The 22,152-nt window shown below is 39.7% G+C and overlaps 1 protein-coding gene across 8 annotated transcripts in view; it reads right to left on the reverse strand.

Annotated features, from left to right (window-relative positions):
* The window catches only part of MEGF11 (multiple EGF like domains 11), a 298,911-nt gene that overhangs the window by 185,576 nt on the left and 91,183 nt on the right, over positions 1 to 22,152 (reverse strand). For all 8 annotated transcript variants that reach the window (XM_054169250.1, XM_009903880.2, XM_054169251.1 and 5 more), the window contains exon 5: positions 17,200 to 17,292. In XM_054169250.1, the coding sequence (XP_054025225.1) occupies positions 17,200 to 17,292 (93 nt within the window). The remainder of the gene's footprint in view (positions 1 to 17,199; positions 17,293 to 22,152) is intronic.

Genomic DNA, 22,152 nt, shown 5'->3' on the forward strand with positions numbered 1-22,152 from the left:
GGAACTGTCTGGTTAAAAGACAACTGGAAGGAGTGTCTCTTCAAAAGGTCCTGCTATTGGATTAGAAACAATTCAATTTTATGGCCTTGCTATAAAAAAGTAATTAAGATTAAACCACAGCATTTTTTTCTCCTCTTCAACTTGAGAAAAACATTTTAAGTTGAGAAACAGTTGAGTTAGTCTGAAATTCCCATTTCCACTGAGTGCCCTATTTACTCCTGAACAAGCTGGATAAAAGTATAAGCATCCAGTGTAACAAATATCTGATAGTGCTACCAGATTACTGGGTTGTGTCATGCTTCAAGGGAAAATCAATGATCTTGGTATCACTGGCAAGAAATGTAACAAAACAATAAAAGGTGTTTTCTCATGAAAAAAATTAAAAGGAAGGAAGAACTGTTCCATAAGCTGATACCAAGAGAAAGACAGTATTTTCTTTACTGGCCATTCTTCATAAGAACTTCATTTCAGTTTTTAAAGGCTGTAGGACTTGCAGAGGGAATTTAGCAGGGTACAGTATAATTTAGAAAAATAATTGAATTCCTACTGAAAACACAGAGAGAACCAAAATTCTATTTAAGAATTACTTGAAAGAAATCATTAGTATTGAATTGTAAAAGTTGTGCTCAAAAATGGCAAAGACAAAAATGATACAAGAGACTAAGAGTTACAGCTGTAGTGTCATGTGGAAAAGTCAGCACATTTAAATGTTCACAAATCAGAGAGTTATTAAAATTGTCCTAAGTAGTTGCAGTAACAATTCCAAACCCAGTGCAGGAGATACTTGGACTGCTCTTTGAAAGTGTCTCCACTATGAAGAAAACTATGGAAATCTGAAAGGCATAAATCTCTCTAATTTGACCTGAAGGTTCTCCTCTGGACTCTGCCTGCTTATTTCATCTTAACTGAGCAAAAGGAAAACCAAAAAGACCACTAGAAAATAAAGGACTGAAAGAAACCATATAACTGCAAGGGGAAGCAACATCCTCATTTGGCAGTGCAGTGGCCACCCAGTCACACTGCTGGGATTTCAGAAATGTAGATGGAATGGCATTTGCAATATCCTGAGAATCAGAGCTGAGATTTGCATTTGAGTTTACATAATGAAGCCTGCTCTTCTACTCACAGGTCTGTGTTCTGTTTCTTTGGTCTTCCATTATGGCAACACCAGCAGAATCCATAGAATCCTCTATAATTTGATCCACCTTTCCAATATCTGGAGTTCCTCCTCTCCACGTCTCTCCCTTGGTACACCTGCTCACTATTAACAATTCCTTTCTACATCATCTAACCCCCAAAGGTCAAAAGACAACAATAACCTGCTCCTGTCTCTGGACTCCATGTGCTGCTCAGCTGGCTTGGATGTCCATGCTGAATGATAACCTTGACATATCATACACAAGAACTAGTTCTGAATTAGATCTATAAAGTTCCTCTTCACTGTGGAACAAATGTGTGTCTCCCTGCTCTACTCAGACCATAATTTTCACAAAGAAAAAGATGATAAGTTTTTGCCCTTCCTACCAGCCTGTCAGATCTGGGTGAATTGGTCAGTGCAGGAGACATGAAAGACAGCCATGAAGATCACCCAAGTCTCCTTCTGCAATCAGACTAGAAGAAATTTCTTCTAAGAGCAGTTGTAGCTACTACAAAGAAACAACTCAGGAATGTTAAATATTGAGCTCAAACATCTGACAGTGGCTGATTTGCTGTTCTTATTTATATGAATCCAAAATAATTCCACTTGTGTAGTTCTGCAGGAGTAAAACTGTGATCAAAACGTGATCTAATGTTGCTCTCCCAAGATGCAACATATCCTTTGCAACAACAAAGCAAATGAAGCAGAGGAGAATGGAAAGTGAATTAAAAATACATTGATCTTGCAGATACGAAACAAAGTTGAGATAAATATTAGCGCTGATGATTTCCTTTCCATTATCCACAATGTGTTTTTCCTCACAAAGAAGAAGTGGTTTAATACCATCTATCACTCATATAATGGATGAAGCGTGAAAGATGCCTTCAAGCAAGTTAGCAGCTTGGCTGTGCCTCAATTTGTCATAGTCATACAGGAAGGAAAAACACACCTCCTAATACATTCCAACATGTTGCATCCTAGAAGAACAACCCAACATCTGGACATCTATAACACAGACTGCACCATCATGACTGCGTGTCAAAATAATTAATTAACTTCATTTTTTTTTCCTGCCAGACAGAACACATACATTCACCATAGAATGCACAAAATTTGATCTTTGTAATTTAGTGAGAGCACCTATTTCTTCTGCAGAAGTTTGCATCTAGAGATCCAGTATCCCACACAAAGGCTCCCCAGCCATTAAATGAAATACCAGGAGGGAAAGAGATGCATCCGGAATGATGCAGCAGCTCAGAAACAGTGGGCAAGAGAACCTAAATTCTTGAATATAAGGAAATCTACTATTGTTGAATCTATTGGTACCTAAAATCCAGAATTTCCATGGCATTTCAGGATTTCAGAATGAGAATAACCACTTAATCCTTTGGAGAGGTTCACCATAATGATGTTCTACTCTCCTATGCAGAAGATTCCCACATGCTTTCAGAATACTCTGACCTGCTGCTTATATATTCTATGTTTTCTATAGCTAGCAATCTAGTAAGTCCCTTGGCTCTGATTAAGAGATCACTAAAGTTACAGGAGTAAAATAATTCATAGAATCATAGAATTGTAGAACAGCTGAGGTGGAAAGGGGCCCCAGAGATCCTCTAGTCCAAAACCTGTGCTCAAAGCAGGGTAAGCTAGAACAGGTTGCAAAGACTGTGTCCAGCTGAATTTTGAGTATCTCCAAGGACAGACTCCACATCTCTCTGATAAACCCAATCCAGTATTTAACCACCCTCACAGTAAAGACAGTTCCTGTATTTCAGTGATCTCTGCAAGCTGTGAATCTAAGCACTTTGAGTAGTCCTGGAACTTGGCTGCTGAAGATGAAAGGTGGTGAGACTTTGGTATTCATTTCACAGAGTGGTGGTCACTAAGAAACTCAGAACTGGGCTGCCACCATCAGATTATATAAACAAGCAAAATAACTGACCCCCCTTCCCAATACACTTCTGAGTAAGCCCAGAGAAAATAAATTCTTCAACCTGATGTTGAAAACAAATTCACTGGGCTTTGTACTGAAATTCCTACTCCAAGATGTATCATAACCCCACCAAATCTGCAAGGTTTACAACCCTCTACAGCTATCCCCAAGCTGGAATCTAGGGAATTCCAGTGGCTGGAATTTATCTTAGAAGGTGGAAACAATATTTGCACAAATTAATGTATTTTTTTACTGCTATCCCAACTGAATGATATACTATGTAACTGGGAAGCACTAATAGACAGGCTGAAGTAGATGAGGAAGCACAGGTTATTCTGGATTCCCAAGAATTCCCAAAGCTTACAGTCATGTCTCCCTGCCTTCCCTCCCAGCAGAAAACCTTGCAATCTCTATGGAAAAATGGACCTTCCATGTAAATCCTCATGTCTTTTTGCTAACCCACCTCCTTTTGCAGTTTGTTTCTGGGCTTTGGTATTTATTTAGGGCACTATCACTGCAATCTAAGTGAGACAAGTTATCAGACTTTGGTCCTTGGCTAAAAGCTCTCCCATAATTAATTCTCATCCTTTAGTGATACTGCTGGGTAATGGGAACACTGCAACTCTGCACAAAAGGTGCACAAAAGGTACCCAAAGCTGAGAACTAAGCAGACAGCAAGAAGATAAGAAACCCTTACCTCTATTACTGTCACAAATTTCCATTATTTACTGTTTTAGCTCTGTTAAAATTTGCATTTTAGAGGCTAATTTCACCTTGTCTAGCCTGCATTTGCTGCACATACATTTAAGCATTCTGGGCAGGGATCTCACAGCCTAGCAGTCTCTGGCCTTTCCATGAATAGGCACTGTATGATAGGCAGAAAAGCTATTGAAAATGATGAACTGCAGAGGCTTTTGTGTTGAATGACCACCCTCCAAGATCAAAGAATGAATGCTTTATCTCTCTTCTTTGTGGGTGATGTCCACAAAGATCTTCCTGATAGAAAATACTCTCAGTAATAATACACACATCATTTCTACCTGGCATTTACTGTTGTTCTTAATGCAGCCTAAATCCTTCTTGCCAAACGCACACCGAAAATATGAGAGTGGTTCAAACTCACTATTGCAAAGTAGCTGTGGATAGGAACCATGCTTTCCACATGCTTTCTTTTTTCCCTTTTTCAGCTTTCTTCAGTGAAGTCCCTATAGTTCTGTCAGCATAAGTCCCTGTGTAGCAGTAGGGCTTTTTTTTCGCTTTACTCCACAGCCCAGAAACTCCACATGCATTGTTATTACCTGATTCTACTCCTCTTTTAGGTCACTGATCATATTTCATGAGTACTTGCCATTACAGAGAGAGTGACACCCAGATCTGTAAAACTTGGGTCTCTTCCCAGCTTCCCTGACAAATGGCCTTCACCATGCTTTCTTGAACAAGATTCAGGTCTTTTGAACTCTCATCTTCACTCCCAAACTTTCAGATATTCTGCTGGGTCAACACAAACATGTTGAATAAATAAAATCCTGCTGTTTCTCTGCACTGAATCAAGTCTTTTTGAGCTGTAAAAAATAATGACTGGTATAAGGAAGGGTTAAAACTGAAGGTGTGAAATGTTTTCATGAGTACAGCAATGCAAGTGAACTTTTGACTCTAGAAATTTTCCTTAATGTGCAAAATTCCAGCTATTTCACCTAGCATTTTTGTCAGTAACAAAATAAAACCTGACTATTGAAAACTGCACTTTCTTTGCTTGCTCTACCCTTCCAGGCCAAGAAAAGGCAGTTTTGGCAGTTGAATGCACTATAACTTCCAGCATCCCACTTCAATACATCGTATTTAAACATTAAACAGTGTTTATTGAAGCTATAGTGTCGATGACTAGTATAGAATAGATGTTTACATCGCTTCATAAGCATCTAAACAGGTTTCCTTGCCGACACCAGAGAAAGACAAATGCCACTTTAACCAAAGCACTTCATCTCTAAATCCTTCTTCTGTCAGACTATCACCACTGGTTTGCAACCATTAGATTCTTTCTTACTTTACTAAATTGCTTGCATGATAAAAAAAAAATAAAAAAAATCATTCTTCCAACAGCTCAGCTTTTCCCATTTGAGGCAATTCCTGGCAGGCTGGAGTTTGCCTTCCCTCTATCATTCCTGTTCCTTCTGTTCTCTCAAATTCACTGTAATCTTTGCCCTCATTGCCCTCATTGTGGCATCTCCCACTAACCATTCTCTCTCCTCTCCTTCCACTTACTTCTTTCCCCCTCCCACCTCCTAAATCTGTAATTTCTCCTGATAGAATCAGTTAGTAACTGCTCAAAAGTCTGGAAATACTTGATGTCTCACAGGCGGCCTAGTGTTCATTTGCAAAACATCTGAATTCAGCTCTTTATTGTCTCAAGTTCAGTTATCTGCCCACTGAGCACCTTTCCCATCCTCAGTTGCTTCTAGTTGTTGTCTCATCTTGCTCATTTTTCCCTTTTCCTCCTCAAATCCCCTCTCTGTCATGTCTCAGTCTTTATTTTGCACTGCTTTTTATTCCATGCTTCCACACATGCATTCCTCTCCCCGCTCTTCTTGGACTTGGCTTCTGTGAATAGCTATAGGTTAGTAACCTGTGGTTACTCTACCATAGTCGCCTCTGGAGTGTCAGGTGTGATGCTAGCACACCATCTGCTCATTTATTTCCTCTGGTCACAACATATTTCCTCATTTTGTATGCCTTTTCCCACAGATAACAATGGCACTACCACATTCCCTGCCAAAGCTAGATTAGCAGTGAGAGCAAAACGCTCACCTGTGAGCAGCGGAGTGAAGACTCTGTTCTGCCAAAGCCTGGATTTCAAGTCAGATATGCATTCGTTTAGTCCTTCTGCAATTTTCTTATTTCTCTCCACAACACTGAGAGAGACAAGCTGTCAACAAACACTCATCTCATTGAGGAGACAACATAGCTGCTCCAGTGGCAAACTCTTTTATAAGGACTACAAATAAGTGTGAGGGTATGGTCTGAGGGGTCCAGGGGAGATTCTCATGAGTGTAATTTAGGACAACAGGATTTCTCAGAGAAACTTCTGAGACTCTCTCTTAAAATTATGCACAAACACTGGGTAAACAAAGACAAAAACTCTGAAACTTTGCAGTTTCACTTTTCCCATTGCCTACTCTTGATACTGAGAAGAATGAAGGTGATTGTAAGGCTTTGGTTAAGAGAAAGTCTGAAGAAAATGTTAACGTAATTTAAGCACATTCATCTCTAGCTTTTGCTCTGGAAGAGGTCTCTTCTCTACACACAAATATTTTACTGACATGGAAATAACTTTTAAAGCAATAAATACCAGAATGATTCAATAGGCTGTTGTATCCCCCATTAGGCACTGGAATAAATCGGCATAACCATGCTCTCAGCTTAAACTGTCATGTTGCATCACTTCTGCTTGCTCTTCTGCAGATCTGCTCATCACATCTCTAAAGTTAGTAAAGCTGCCCCCAGGTTATATTTTAAATGCAACCCACCCAAGAGACAAAGGCCAGTTGCACATAAGAGCCTCCCTCATCTTCAGCAAAGATTTTGATGGCTGAGCTCTTACCAGCACTGCAGGCTGATGGCTTTTTTTCGCTATGATATGGGCCCAGTTAATCCACGTGAAGAATATACTCAATTCCCATGGAAATGAAAAAGCATGGAATCATTGAATCCTAGAATCACAGAATAGGTAGGGGGTGGAAGAGACCTTTAAAAGTCATCTAGTGCAGCCTCTCTGCAGTCAGCAGGGACATCTGCAACTAGAGCAGGTTGCTCAGAGCCCCAAACAACCTGACCTGCAATGGTTCTAGGGATGGGGCACCTACTGCCTCTCTGGGCAACCTGGGCCAGTATCTCACAAAAAACTTCTTCCTTCTCTCTAGTCTAAATCTCTGGTTTTCAGTTTAAAACCATCACCCCTTGTTCTGTCACCGCTTGCCCTGCTAAAATGTCTGTCTGCACATTTCAGCCCCTTTTTAAGAACTGAGAGGTTGCAGAACTTAAATAAGGACTCCCCACTTTGTGAGGACTTATCTAAGATAAGGAAAAAATTAATCATCTTAACACTTTCTTTAGCAAATACACTGCCTACATTAAACATGGGGTCAGTGAGCAGGCGTAGGAAGAGACAGGACATGAATGCTATGGACTTCCTTTTTCGAAAGCTGCTCAGCATAGCAGCCAAAGTAGAGTTAAAATACAGCCAGTTGCTATTTTTTGACATAAAGTATTTTAGTATCTTTGTATGTAGATGCTGAAATTGACAGCTAAAACCTAACAGGGAAAGCTGTGTACCCACATGCCTTCTCCATGCAGCCTTTCTTCCTGTACTTGGCCAAACTCAGTGATGCTGTTTGAGTGGATTTACTGACTGTGCCTCAGCTCTTTGCTATCAGCAATCAGGAGGGTTTGTATCTAAGAGAAAATAGATTTCAAGTCTTGTTTGTAAATGAAACCTTTCATTTCCCTTTTGGACTTCAACCTTCAGTCACTGCCCATGAAATAGGATTGTAACTGGAAAGAACAGCATCTTTTGCAAAATTCTAAGAGCACTAATGGGGCAAGTAAAGCTTTTCCTAGCCACAGCTCATGCCTTTGAAGATGGTTACTCATAACCCAGCACAAGTCAGAGCAGGCCTGAGTCTTCTCCATATTCAGGTGCCTGAACTAGATTCCAGGGGATTTCCTGCTACCTTGGTGTTGGACTCTGAGCTGAGTTCTGCCCTCTCCATGCATTCCCTGGAATACTTCACTACAGAGACAAGTGGTTTAGAAGCATTTGCATGGACCATTTTACCTTTAATTTCTGTTTGTCAACAAGTAAAACCCTCAGGAATACTTTTGAGCAGGTGACCACATCTGAGATTTTTGCCTATGTTTTGGGAGAGGGAATTCTGCTCTTTTCTCCAAGGGACAGCTTTTTAGTGACCAAGCCATGAAATTATACCAATGGTACTTTTAAATTGATCTAAAGTCTGTTCATTTGTGTAGTGCACATTTAAAGCCACATTACTGTAAGATGCTCCAGCAATTAAATAAATTTCATTAGCAATTCAGTTCATTAAAAAGGATATTTCAGTAGGTTCTTTCTTTTATAGCTATTACCTTGTCTCAAGCGAGACAAACCTCAGTCAGATTCATAAAGCTTACAACTCATCACACACACTGCCTTTCTCTGAAGTCTTCTCTGCTTTCACCAGTTAGGCAGCCAAGGAAAGATGCACATGAGCCAAATTCCCCTTGCATAACCACACAAAACCTGCTTAGGAAAGTATTTAGCCCATTCAGTACTAGTAACCATGGTTTCATTTACTGAAAATTACCCTCAAAGTGTGATGTTTCAGTCAACCATCAAGGCACTCCCCAGAAATGAGAAGGGCTATACTGCAATGCACATTGCACGTTCGCTTCCAGATGTGGTAGGTGTTCTCAAAGCTCATCAGGGCTCTGCTTTGGGAGGGCAGAGCTCTCTGTATGGTCAGTTACAAACATCTCAGCAATGCAATTGTCTTGCTCTGGTACAGAATCTCCACGTATAACCCTGCTTGCTCCCAAATGTTCACACCCATTTCTCTTCTCTGAAATCTAAATGTCTTCTCATGCTCCCTTTTGAAGTTCCTGACATACTACCCTAATGACAGGTAATAACTAAGGCTTTATATAAAACAAGATTTGCCCACAGCTTCCATAATTGGTTTTCAGTATGAATTCAGTATTGGATACAGAGAGCCAGCAGAATGATTTTCCAGAGATACCCAGCACATACAATTGCCTAACTGGTTATGTGGAACACAGAATTTCCACAGCTCTCATACACAGCTCACCAGGAGCTGGAAAGTGGATGAATGTGAGCCACTGGGTCTTCAACTTGTCCTCTCACCTTCTGTGTGCCTTAAAGCAATGTATATGTATAAATATATCAAAATTCTTATGATACAATTATTGGTTATTCATTATCAAACAGACAGAATTGTCAGCTTATCATATATTTAAATTCAGAAGAACCCCTTCAGAACCCCATACAGAAGAACTGTATGTTTTTTATTCTCAGCTAAGCATTCAAAGACTGCTGGTCTGCCTGACCAACATGGCTGTTGACCACTGCAGCTGACCACATAAATCCCAGCAGCCCCAGTCTGGATTCACACAGTCACTTTCTTTACAATAATGTAAAGTATGTGTACACAGAATGACTTTGTCAAAAGAGAGACTCTAAAATGATGTTGCTGCTTCAGGCCAATTTAGAAGACAATCTCTTAGTATGCAGTGGCTTCACCACCTACTACTCTGGCTCCAAGTAGGAAGCATGGTTTTAACAGATCACCTAAATTTTCTATGAATGCTCACTCCAGGACATAAGTCATGTGTTTACCTCTTGCAGAGATGATTCCAACATGGTGATGCTGGAATATTTCATATAATTGTGCAGACTTATTCTGATAACTTTATTTTAATTCTTTTTAAAGAATCTTTAGCAGACAACTGGACACCAAGAGGGGTAAGCACACCTTGTTTTCTTATCACATTTCTGTCCTCTGGTACTCACCTGTGTTGTATATCAAAACATCACCACTGTCTAGAACCAAGGAGTATGTTCAGATCACTGATGTGTGTAGTGTGCTCTGCTCTGCAGGAGACCTTGTGCCTCCCTTTCTTGATGCTGGTGAAGCTGGCAGTGGGTTTAGCTCACTGAAAAAAGCGAAGGTGGAAGTCTGCAGTGTGGAGTCCAACAAGCCGAGTTGCAGAGGCGAAGGATGGAGAAGGAGAGTCCAGTCAGTTTGCAGAGGTAAAAGCTGTCCAGCTAGCTCTCGACATAGCTGAACATGAGAGATGGCCAAAGCTTTATCTCTACACCGACTCCTGGATGGTAGCCAATGCTCTATGGGGTTGGCTAAAGAACTGGAAAAAGAATGGTTGGCAGAGGAAAGGAAAACCCATCTGGGCAGCTGACCTGTGGCAAGACATTGCTGATCAAATCGAGAGAATTCCAGTGAAGGTGAGACACATTGATGCTCACATTCCTAAGAGCAAAGCTACTGAGGAACAGCAGCACAACCTGCCATTGCTCAGCCTGGACGATACTCAGCAACTCTTGGTTCCTAAATGAAATCCTCGACAACCTGATTTACACACACACACACCCCCCAGCCCTTAAGTTCCCATTCAGATAATAACTTAATCATTTATCTAGCTTAAATAACATGGGTTGTTCATTAGTGACTTCAAAAGGACTAATGATATGTATAAAGTACATTGCTAGACGAAGCCCTCAAAGCAGCAGCACACGCTGGAAGATAGAACTCTAGGGACTGGAGCAGAGTCAGGTCAGCTCAACTAACTCTTCAAAATCATTCAGAAGAGAGCTGGGACAGCTGGAGTAAAATGATCTACCTTGGGTTTAGATGTAACCAGCTTAGTTAAAGAAGGAAGTCCATTTCCACACTCTGACAAGGAAGATGAAGATGACACAGAATGATGAATTTCTCTTTGCCACTTGCTTTAGTACAAGACTTAGGACAAGTGGCAACTGATCTATTCATACAATCATAGAATCCTAGAATGGCTTGGTTTGGTTGGAAGGGAGTTTAAAGCTCATCGAGTTCCAAACACCCTGCCACGGGCAGGGACACCTTCTACTATACCTAAATTGCGGAAGGCCTCATCCAGCCTGGCTTTGTTCACTTCTAGGTTTGGGGCCTCCACAACTTCTCCGGGCAACCTCTTCCAGTGTCTCACCACCCTCATGAGGAAAAATTTCTCCCTAATATTTAATCTGAATTGAGCTTCTTCAAATTTAAAGTTTTTGTCCTCTATAAATCACACAGAAAAGTATCAAACACAATTTCTGAATGTAATTTTGCCTTTCCAGAATCAACTGTTGCCCTTTGCTCAGCCCTGGTTACTGTGGAAAAGCCAAGGCTAATGTGTCTCTCAAACCTTTCCATAAGTTTGCAGCCCATCCAAAGCACAGAGAAGTTTAGAAGATACTATCAAATTTCTACTGGAGTGAGGAGAAACCACCTCAAACAATTGAGTAGATTATCAAGAGCTTCAACAAGAGACAAAATATTCCCACCAAATGAAAAATGATGGATTAGCCCAGCTTAATGCAGCCAAATTATCTGTGTAAAAATATACACAGGACATGCTGCTGTGCTGCTAACTGCACTGAACAGCAGCTTGTGTTTACATTTTTATTCCCTGGTTACAGGCTGTCCTGCGTGGGCTGGGCCCATGAAGATATGCTGCTAGAGACTGCTTCACACATGCAACCTGGGTACGTGAGCCCAAGTGCGTGGGCACAACATCCAGCAGAGGCAAAAATTAAACACAAGCTGTTTACCTGATTACACCAGTTCAGCAGTGGTTGAAGGAAGCTGGATATTTTTGAAGATTAAGGAAGAGCAAATCGTTAGAACTGAAAAGAGGCAGAAATCAATTCCACTCTGTAATTGCTACGGAAAGATCTTTGTATGAACTCCTCGTTGGAGCTCGGTTTATACACTCACAGCTTTTTGCATGATGTAGTTGTCACTGAGTCTGCAAATCACATCAAAATTCAGCTGCTATTTGAGCTGGACTTAAATGAAAAGTGTATTAAACCTTTAAAGTCCACATTCTATGGTATGAAATGCTGTTTTGGCTAAAGCAATAATTAAGTCTGGATCCCAGCTGAAGTTTCACAGCTTTAAATAGACCTTTAGAAACTGTGTCTAAACTCAACAGCTGGAGTGGCAAATTAAATCCATGGGTTTTGGTGGAAGTAAACTTTTTATGACATTCTCTCACCTCATTTGGTACTTAGATACCAAAACCACTGCACAGACAAATTCCACAGACAAGAATTATGGACAGATAGCCTCCGGGGACAGGCCCTGAGTCTAAGTAGTGTCCCACTGACAATTTAGAACGGCTGAAGGTCTTGAACCTTTGCACCTCTTTGGTGAATCTTGGCCATTCCCCAGTCAACCCTATCCTACGAACCTGAGAATAAAAAAATAACTAACAATTCTGGCAGAGCAGCCCCCGAGATCAGGCTGAAATTTGTTTAAGCCTTTATTCACAAACCAGGAAACTTTCTTTTGAACTTTATTTCTTCTTCAGAAATAGTTCAAAGCAGTTTGAGAACATGGAAGTCAAAATCAAGCCTGAAAAACACCACAGACTCACTTTAAAATGCTCTATTTTTCTCCCGAGATTTCTACTGTTGCTTTCCAGAGCTTGTCAAGCAACCCCCCTTCAGATTTAGCAAAGTGTCTGCAGTTCTCATTCATCACAAGTCTCAGAACTGAAGCACTCCAGCTGCTCTAGGGCTATACCCTTAAATGTGATCTTGCTGTGATGTTATACTTGCCTGTTGTTATGACCTTGGCTATTTTTTACAAAGAGATAAAGATGAAATAGGTTCTTGCTCTTAATGACAGTTTGTACAAAACATCCTTTCCAAAGAACTATGTTTTCCATATGTGTACATTACTGATCAGCCTGCGCCAGACAGCAATATTATAATCTCTCTCCCCCAGGTGACACAGCACAAAGAAAGATGGTTTGGCATTATTATGCCAATGTCTCTTTAATTACACTTTGGGCAAGTACTATATTTTCTTCCAAAACTAATAGCAAAGCAAACATTTTGAAAACCACTTATTTTTTTTCCATTACATCCTCTGTGTTTGTTTACTTTGGAATTTCTCAAACTGGCACATACAATTTTGGAAGGTTTTTGCTTTTAACTGAGGGCTCTTGCTCTGAAGTTTCTCTTTCCCACTAGTTGTCCATCATTTTGTGAATCTCTATTAACCACAGAGATTTCTGTGATCTTCCCCACAATGAAAAATTCTCTCAGGAGTCAAAATGGTTTCCAGTAATACTGTCTGATGAGTTTTAGCATTTTGAAAGAAGACCATGTTACTCCTTAGAATCATAGACCTGTTGAGGTTGGAAAAGACCCTTGAGATCATCCAGTCAAACATCTTGCCTCAAGCTCACAATCCCACCCCTACTGCTAAGCCCACTACCACTAAACCACATCCCTCAGCACCACATCCAAGCATCTTTTAAATACCTTCAGGAATGGTGACTCTAGCACCTCCTTGGCCAGCACATTCCAATCCCTTAGAACCCTTTCTGTGAAAAAACTTTTCCCAATATCCAACCTTCTTCCTGATGAACTCAATGAGAAGCTTGTTTATATTTCACTGAGGCCTTTTTAGCTGTTTCTTCGAAACTGACTCAGCAACATCTTTAACCACCTGCTTAATTTAGAGCAGATGAAAAGTCCTACTCGTGTATCAAGTTAAGGATATGCTTAAGTGCTTTGCTGGATCGAGTCCTAACGGCTTGCAGATACAGATGGCTGTTAGCAAGACCCAGAAGAGCCCAGGTACCCACCAACGGTCAATTATATTCCTACCAGAACTTCAAGCCAGTATATCATACTGTTTGAAGTTAATTGCTTTGAAATAATTGGACAGGTGAGCAGGTAAGTTCACACAGAGCATTTGCAATTTTCCTTTGTATTGAAAAAACAAAACAGAACAAACAGCAGCAGTGCAGCTTGCACAGACAAAATGGCCATGATTTTAACAAAGCAAGTTGAAAGGGAAAGGAAAAGGGGTTTGGGGTTTTTTTAAAGACTTTTCCCTTTAATTTTTAGCATCATTAAAACCTTGACAACATTTTATTCAAGAGCTTCTTTAGTTAATACCTCATTACTTCTCTTTTTATTGTTATGGTAATCAAGCCCTAATATATTGCAGCTTTATAGCATGAAATCAAGGCTAGGCCTGTGGGCATCAACAGATGTACAGCAGCATGCAGTAAAACACAGGTACAGAGGCATGCAGAGCTGAATATGGCACAGGGATTTTTTTTTTTTTTATAATTGTTTAGCAATTCATCTGAAGTTATTTTAACCTTGACAACAGATGAACTCTAATGTGAGCCATGATCAGTCACTGGCAAGATGCACCAAGTACCCGGGTTTGCGACTGTTGTCTTACAGGCTGAGTTTTAGGAAAGCGTGAAGCAAGGACTGAGAAAGAGGATTAAATTGTTTGGATTACTATAGGCTGTAGCTGTAAATATTCAAAACATTTAACTGAGGATATTCCAGCCAAGGAGAATGATGACACTGGGAAACTGCATTTATCACCAAAAGCTTGCCTCCCCAGAGGAAATCTGTGCTCAGGGTCAGAATTCCCAGCCTCTCCTGGCTGAGGCAATCTTTGTGGCACACCAAAAAAACAGAAAAAATGTTTGGATGTGACTTCTGGTTTTGAAGTGACACTTGGACCTTGTGCTGGAGCTCTGCTTATGGTTATTTCACCCATCAAACCAAAGGGAAGTTATATAAACTTTTATAACATTATAACTTTTTTATGAAGTTATAACTTTTTTATGAAGTTATAATGGTCTCATCTGCAGGGTATTGAAATACTACCTCAAAAAGAGTGTCCCTAGATCTTTTCCAAGTAAACAACAACAGATGACCCCAAGAGTCAAGTAGGCTCCAGTTCTCAACATTGTTTTCAGGAAAGCTCTTGAGAGATTTTCTGAATTTAAAGGGAATGCTTTGACTACCAATCTCCCAATAAAATAGTTTCAAACCACCAGTATTAAAAGCAATATGCCTGTGACTCAATAAAATCACTGGTATGAACGACCACCTAGGAAGGCTCTGCATCCCCAGGATAATTGTGTGGCACACCCACAGCCAACAGCTTCAGTTCATGTAGAATAAAGCCCTGCAGGGCCAGCCATTCAGAAATATCCAACAAACTCTACCTGTCACTGCAAACACTTTCCCTTCGCAGTAACTACCCAATATTAATGAAGGAACAGGGAAAAAGTAGGCACAGGTAATACATTATTCCAGTGGAAGTGAAAAATGTTTTCCACATTATTACTGAGTAACAGTAAGACATGACTCAAGATATGGATCATCAATGAATCTGAAAAAAACTAGTTAACCTCAGCTAGGCAAAGGTTCTCAGCCTCTCTCTTGGAAATACTCAGAGTAACACTGTACTATATTCAGCTGACATCTCTTCTACACCTTTTGATTTAAATAAAGTCTCCTAACACAGAGACCAGTCATCCAAATTTCTAGTGCCGGGCATAAGGGTGAGCAGCTCTGAGCTGCAGGAAGAGATAACTTTTGGGCTACAAGTCTTACACTGGATGGTGCTTGTCAGCTTACACCTAAGGACAAGAACACCTGCTGCCCAGCATATAACAAATAGAATGAAAGACAATGGGCACTGTAGTCCAGCGAACACACTGATTGTATTAATAAAATGAAAACTTAAATTTTGAAGCTAATCCTGGGCTATAATTTATAAAAGTTAACAGGGCATATTTAATTTAGGAATTGGCTAAGGCTTCTCTTTCCACTGCTGAAACCTCATAAATGAAATATACTGGATTGCTGCCCAGTGCGGAAATAAAAGTTATGAATAATGTTTCTATCTCAATCATTGTCAGTGTTTTAATATTCCTAATTACTTTAAAAAGCTAAATATTCAATATAGGAAAACCCTGCTTTTTCTTTTTATCTTCACTTGCAAGATTAGTGCCATTTAATAAAGAGTCACTGGGTAGTTTAGCCCATAAGGCTCATCTGTACTTTGACATCTCAGCCTCACCTCACCACTTTCACAGAGTGGAGTGCTTGTTACTCTGTGTGTGCCTGTGTGTATAAATGTAAACATCCATATGTGTATATCCACGGTGTCACAGTATCTTTTCAATATTATTATTAGTTTCAGCTTCCCTAAGTGCACATGCACTGTATAAACACTGTCTGTTAAGTTAAACGTGTCTATTACTAAAAACAGCTGAAAGATAAAATAACTCCCTGAGATTCCACACAACATTTTATAGCTGAAGGTATTGTTTTTCTATTTTAGAATATTGCTGCAGATATATATCCAGTATTTTATGCTATCCAGTGTTTCCTTTGTCTACATGTCAGGTAATCCCAAAAGGCCAAAGCATGGTCTTTTTTAGTGTCCTTCTTCCCTCCTCTTTCCTTGTTGCCTTTTCTCCTATAACGCGAGGAGACAGCAGCACAGCTGCAGACAAAACACCAGTAACTTGACCAGAGAAGAGTCTGCCTCATTGACTTCAACCTCTGGAAGTCCCCAGCCACATTTAACTCCTGTTCTCTTCTAATGCCTCTCCCTTTATAGATCCCTTTTCTGTTATCTTTGTGCCTGATAATGGCACCTCCTTTTAAAGATCCCAATCAATTTAGGGGAAAGGGAGGAAGTAGAAGCAAAATGAAAGGTTCATTCAGTAACTGACTCACAGAATCTTCCTCGATGCAGCTTGTTTACTTGCCTGACCCACAAATAGGCTCCATTTAACAAGCTTATTTCTGTTATGTCAATAATGCACTGGGCCTGTTACATAATATCTCTGATGTTTGTGCTGGGAAGAACACTGGCTGTTCAGCTCCAGCATGAACTAATTACATAGACTTAAACTTAGCACCACCAATTAAGAGAGTTTGACAGATAGAGCTTCCCCAGCTGAAAAAAAAAAGAAATCCTCAAGTGTGAATTAAAGGGGCAGAATTCCCACCTCTTCCATTTCTCCAGTTTCTTCAGTATGGTTAATTTACAGGGTGGATTTCAAGTCAGAAGGTAAGAGTCTGGCCCCTGTGAGAAGTCAATGGCAGAACTCCCACTGGCTTCCACAAGACAAGGATTCTGCAGAGTTTGTTCCCAGTGACTCCAAGTAACCCACAAATAATTTAATGAAGAATGTGCTGCATTCGAGATTTCAGAAAGTAGAAAAAAAATCATAATAGAGCTATATTATCTCTCCTGGTAACCAACTGCATTAAAAGCATTCTCCACTACATTTACCATCTCTTTGCAAAACTAGGAAAAAAGGTGAAAGTCATTAACATAGGAAAGGGCATTATCACATATTAATTGCTGCAAAACAACCAACAAACAGCCTTCATTTTTCCACTTAAAGCATTCGAGCTTCCACTTACAGCATTCAAGCTCTAAGGCCACTGCTTTATTTAAGACCTCTTTTTAAATGGCACCATGTAACTTTATCATGTTTTCAGTCTACTCACCACTGGAGCAATCGGTGCCTCCCCACCCTGGTTCACAGTGACAAGTGTCAGGAGAAACACATCTGCCATGCACACACTCCTCAGTGCAGAGTGCTGGAAAGAAGAAACAATATACAACATTGTAAACATACTAGGTTGTTGGTAAACATACAGTAAACTGTGCCTTAGAGAGCAATATTTTGCTTTAAAATATTAAACAAAGCAAACACACAAAAAAGAATTACTTCCAAAATTTAATTAATGCTAAGTGACCAAAATAAAATATAGGTCTCTAGATAGCAATAAACTCATTTGTCACTTCAGCTCTTTGTAATGAAAAACTCTTAACACCAGAAATTACCTCAGTTAGCAGTTTTACTTCACAATAAAACCTTTACCAAACTGACATTACATTCCAGAATACCAGCTTGCACTAGGGTTGCTACTGTTCATGTGATAAAATGGAACTTGGTTTGGAAAGTTTATTGAGATCCATAACAGACTTCTAAAAGCTCAAGGAGAAGAAATAGTTATACTACACAGTGTCACAGATTGTTTCTGTTGTGAAAGACCTTTGAGATCATCAACTCCAACCATTCTCTAACTCCACCAAGTCTGGTGCTAACTCATGTCTCTCAGCACCACATCTCTGCATCTTTTACACATCTGCAGGGATGAGAATTGAACCACCTCCCTGAGGAGCCTATCCAATGTTTGAGATGCAGTAGCCAGCAATTCAGATTGGATGGTTAAGTTGGAACATATATTTTCCATCTAGACTAACATGCATGAATAGTAGGAAGAAATTTTTTACAGTGAGGTTGACAAGACACTGGAACAGGTTGCTCAGGGAGGTTGCAGATGCCTTGTCCTTGGAAGTGTTTGAGGCCAGGCTGGACAGCGCCTTGAGCAGCCTGGTCTAGTGGAAAACATCCCTGCCCATGGCAGGAGGTGATCTTTAAGGTCCCTTCCAACCCAAATCATTCTGTGATTTTTATGATTCTAACATTCCATGAATATCATCAATGTGATCACTGTGTTAAAATACATATACTGTATGTCTCATATAGTATATATCATATACAATTCATATCATCTACATTTTATGTTTGTGTATCTTATGGGTTTATATCACGTAGAAAAGGTGGGGAATGTGCTGACTTAACCAAGAAGTGGCTGAGGATGGACTACAAAACTCTTATTCCAAGACAGATTAATTCATTCCTGTCTAAAACAAGGCCAGCAGAGCTGATTTGGGAAGGAGCTTTGTGTTGCTGTACTGAAAAACAGGCTGAATTACCCAATTAATTTTAAACCAGCCAGTGAGCCTGCTTAAATTTGTACTGGACCCTTTCAATTCCCAGGAACTGCATGGGCCAAACATTTTCCATGCTCTTCAACATTTGAATGATTCCTGCTGCATTTGACATTCTGTTTGGACTACCAGATTGGTTCACATCTTGAGTCTGCATTTAGGCTGGCATCAAAGTGGATGGAAACATTTTGCTGTCTCTTCTGTGTTTGTGAGCTATTCACCATATATTTACATCCAACTTCAAATCACTATGGGACAAGACTCTCTGCTCTTCATCCACCAAATCACACGTGACGGGTGATTAGACCAGTCATTATAGCTACTAAAAAGATCTTTCTAAATGCATCATTTCCTTTCTAGGTTTGCTGCATGTGGAAAGGGCAATTTATTCTTATTTTATATCTTGTGTTTAGACAGTATTGCAGAGGGCATGAAATATTGATAGCTAATTCTCTAGTCGCTAATTGTCCTCATCTTTTGTGCAATTATTTAACTTGAGTCAAGGTTTCTGAAGACAGTATCTTAGTCTACAGCTGTAAGATGAAATTGTAAATAGGGTATTAGAAAAACAAGATTTCCCAATAAATACATGGCCTCATGCAGTCATTTTAAAATGGATAATTATCTATGACAAGAAGTCCACATACAGAACAAGCTTATAATGTGTTATTAAAAGCACAGTGTACTAAAAGATAGACAATATGGTGAGGTGGGGATAGCACAGAAAACTCTGCCCCATATAGCATTATCTGAGAATATGACTCTCATTGATGAAAATCTCACACAGCAGTTTTGTAACAGGCAGGGAAATCAAAACTGAGATTTTTCTGTTCTCTGTACGGACATTTACAATAATAAATCCTCCTTGTATGCAAGACCTGCATCTTTGCTATCCTTTTAACCAGGCCAGGTACTCAGATCAAGGCATCATTTGTGAGCAAGAAGGCTGATGGTAGATTCTCTCTTTGCTCTTCCAAATCGCTGAACTCCTGCTCATTACTGGTGTGAATTGGGTTGATGTAGCCACACAAACAGATCACACCTTAACTATGGTAACACAAATACCCAATAATAATGAATAATTAAGCTAATAAAGTTTAATTCATCACTTGTGTATGGACAGAAGTGCTGACTGATGTAGTAGTTCTGCAGTCCCTTGGGAAGAGACTTACAAGCACAACTCAAGATAGTATTCCTCATTCTAAAGCAATCAGTAATATGCAAAATACAAAGAAGTACTATGGAGAACTACTTATTTTCAGGTGTTGTGAAGTCCTTCAAAGCTGAAGATGACAATGTTTAACGAGCAATTACAGAGTCAAGTAAGGTAAAGACACTCATTGCAACTGTGGGTTCTCTCATTTTTGGTTTATTAACTTGCCAAAAAACCAGTGATGAGCTCACTAGGATACAGTAATATATGCAGTCATTTAAAACCATGAAATTACAGAGGAGTAACCCTATATTTGGGGAGTCACATAAATCCTCCTTTTTTATAAGGGGAAGCTTTGATATATGTCATTTTATTCCAGAAGGCAAATAATTGGACTCCTGCATCGTCTGATTTGGATCAGACCTCTAAAGGTCTACATAAAGGTCATACTAGGGTACAACTCTAAAGTTTTAGCATAGCAAATAAACTTCTGAATTCCCCCTGTGCAAGGGAAGTCTTGCCTTGCTCTGATCTTTAGAGTTTAAATTAATTTTTCATTCTATTAACATTCAACATAATAGGATGCAATGGTCCCCAAGGCATTCTTCATAATATACTTTGTACAGTGGTTTGCAAATGATCTTATAGTTAATGAAACTATAAAAATTACTTGCACATAAAGGTCAAGAAAAATAAAGATAAGTATATACTTTCTGACACCATCCTGTTCCATGCTCAGCTAAAGGTCCCTGGAGTAAAGAAAACTTGTACTAATACAAGGAATGTAATTCCTCCCAATATAATCACCCAAACAGTTCAACCTTTGGAATTCCAGACTTTTTATGCCTGCATTTTCCCTTGACCAGTTCTCTTGAACAATCCAGCACCTCATTGATCAGTTTATTATTAGCATTCTTGGCATGAGTTTAAGTCAGTTTGTAGTTTGATTCAGCCTGCTAATAAAATGACCTACATCAAATCCCTGCCAAAATGCCATCTTTGTAGAAATGTGTTTAGCATGAGTTATTTGGCCATATTCAAGGTTACAGAGCAGCTGCTCCTTATCATGGAATAAAGTCAACAAAAGAACTCTGTAACAATTCATTCGATGCTTATCACTTACTTTATAATTACAAACAGTGCTTTTTCCCTTAACATATAAAGTCAGTCTTCAGGGAAATAGACCTAAAGATTAAACTCTTTTCACACCTGAAATAACTGCATAGATTTCTCTAACACCAGCATTGTTTTCCAGTTGGTGTCCAGCATCAGAATGCAGATATATTAAATGGGTTGTCTGTGTCTCCTATATACAAAGTTATGAAACAATCAGGATATTGCTACTGGGGAGTAGACTAAGTTAAGCAGACTGAAGAGTACTTTCATTGCAGTTACTTCAACTGAGTGGCATCACAGTGAGTTTAACCCAGAAAAAAGCAGGGATGGAGAGCTCTTCTGTCCTCCTTGGTGCTGCATTCTTCTCTATAGACCCAAACTATGACTTTGCAGGGCTTAACCTGCGGTACCATGCTGTTTATAGGCACTGTCACACTCCACTCATCACTACATTATCAATCCATTGACTTCCAGTACTCCATTAAGCAACATAACCAACACCTCCCACAGTTACCTTAGCCTCTTTCCTGGAGGTGTCACTTCTAGGGGAAAGAATTTTTTCAGGTGAAATGGCCAGTGGTTTCAGACAATGCTGAAGAGTCAAAGAAGACAAAAAAAATGAAAAAGATGCTTGCCCCTAATCCATTAGGAATCCATTCATTCAGGGCCACTCTGGTGTTTCCATCTTAATGTCCTGGCCTAAATCCAGGTTGTGCTGAGTGTGGGATATTAGCTTCATTAGATAAAGCTGTAGTCAGCTTTTGGCTGGATTCTCTTAGAGTGTGCTTAGCAAAGGGAGGTTTGAGAGCAGAAGAAAGATGACTACAGCTAATGCATCCAGGTAGGTTTTCCTCATTCTTAGATTATTGCTTGTTTGTGGAATAGAAGGTTCCCTCTCTAAATCACTGACTTTCCATCAGGAATTGTGCTAAATAGATGGTTTCCTGGATAATTGTTGCAATGAAGTGGGATAATAGTTCTCTGCATTTCTGCTGTCATCACTCAGGATACATTAATTAATTTAGCACCTTGGATTGCACTTCAATGCAGGGTTTAGCAGTTTTAATAGATGAAGATATGAAAAGATCTCAAAACCTGCTCAGGCTTTGAAGAATTTATTGTTTTAGTGTATGGCAACCCTTATTTTTCATTTCCCTCTTGGCATCCCATGAAATTACTAATAAAAAATTACAAGACCAAGGTGTGAGCAAAGTAAAAATGAGACTGATACAGATCACGGAACAGTGATGGGTTGCAAGATCAACTCCTTTCCCTGCAGGTGCAAGTCCATCATGCTTTTTGGCAGATTCAGAATTAGAGACTATGCATCTATACAATCAGAACAGAATCAATGGTCTTTCTTGTCAGCTAGGACATGGGGAGTCTCTGA

The sequence above is a fragment of the Dryobates pubescens genome, chromosome 17, assembly GCF_014839835.1.
Source record: "Dryobates pubescens isolate bDryPub1 chromosome 17, bDryPub1.pri, whole genome shotgun sequence".
NCBI lineage: Eukaryota > Metazoa > Chordata > Aves > Piciformes > Picidae > Dryobates > Dryobates pubescens.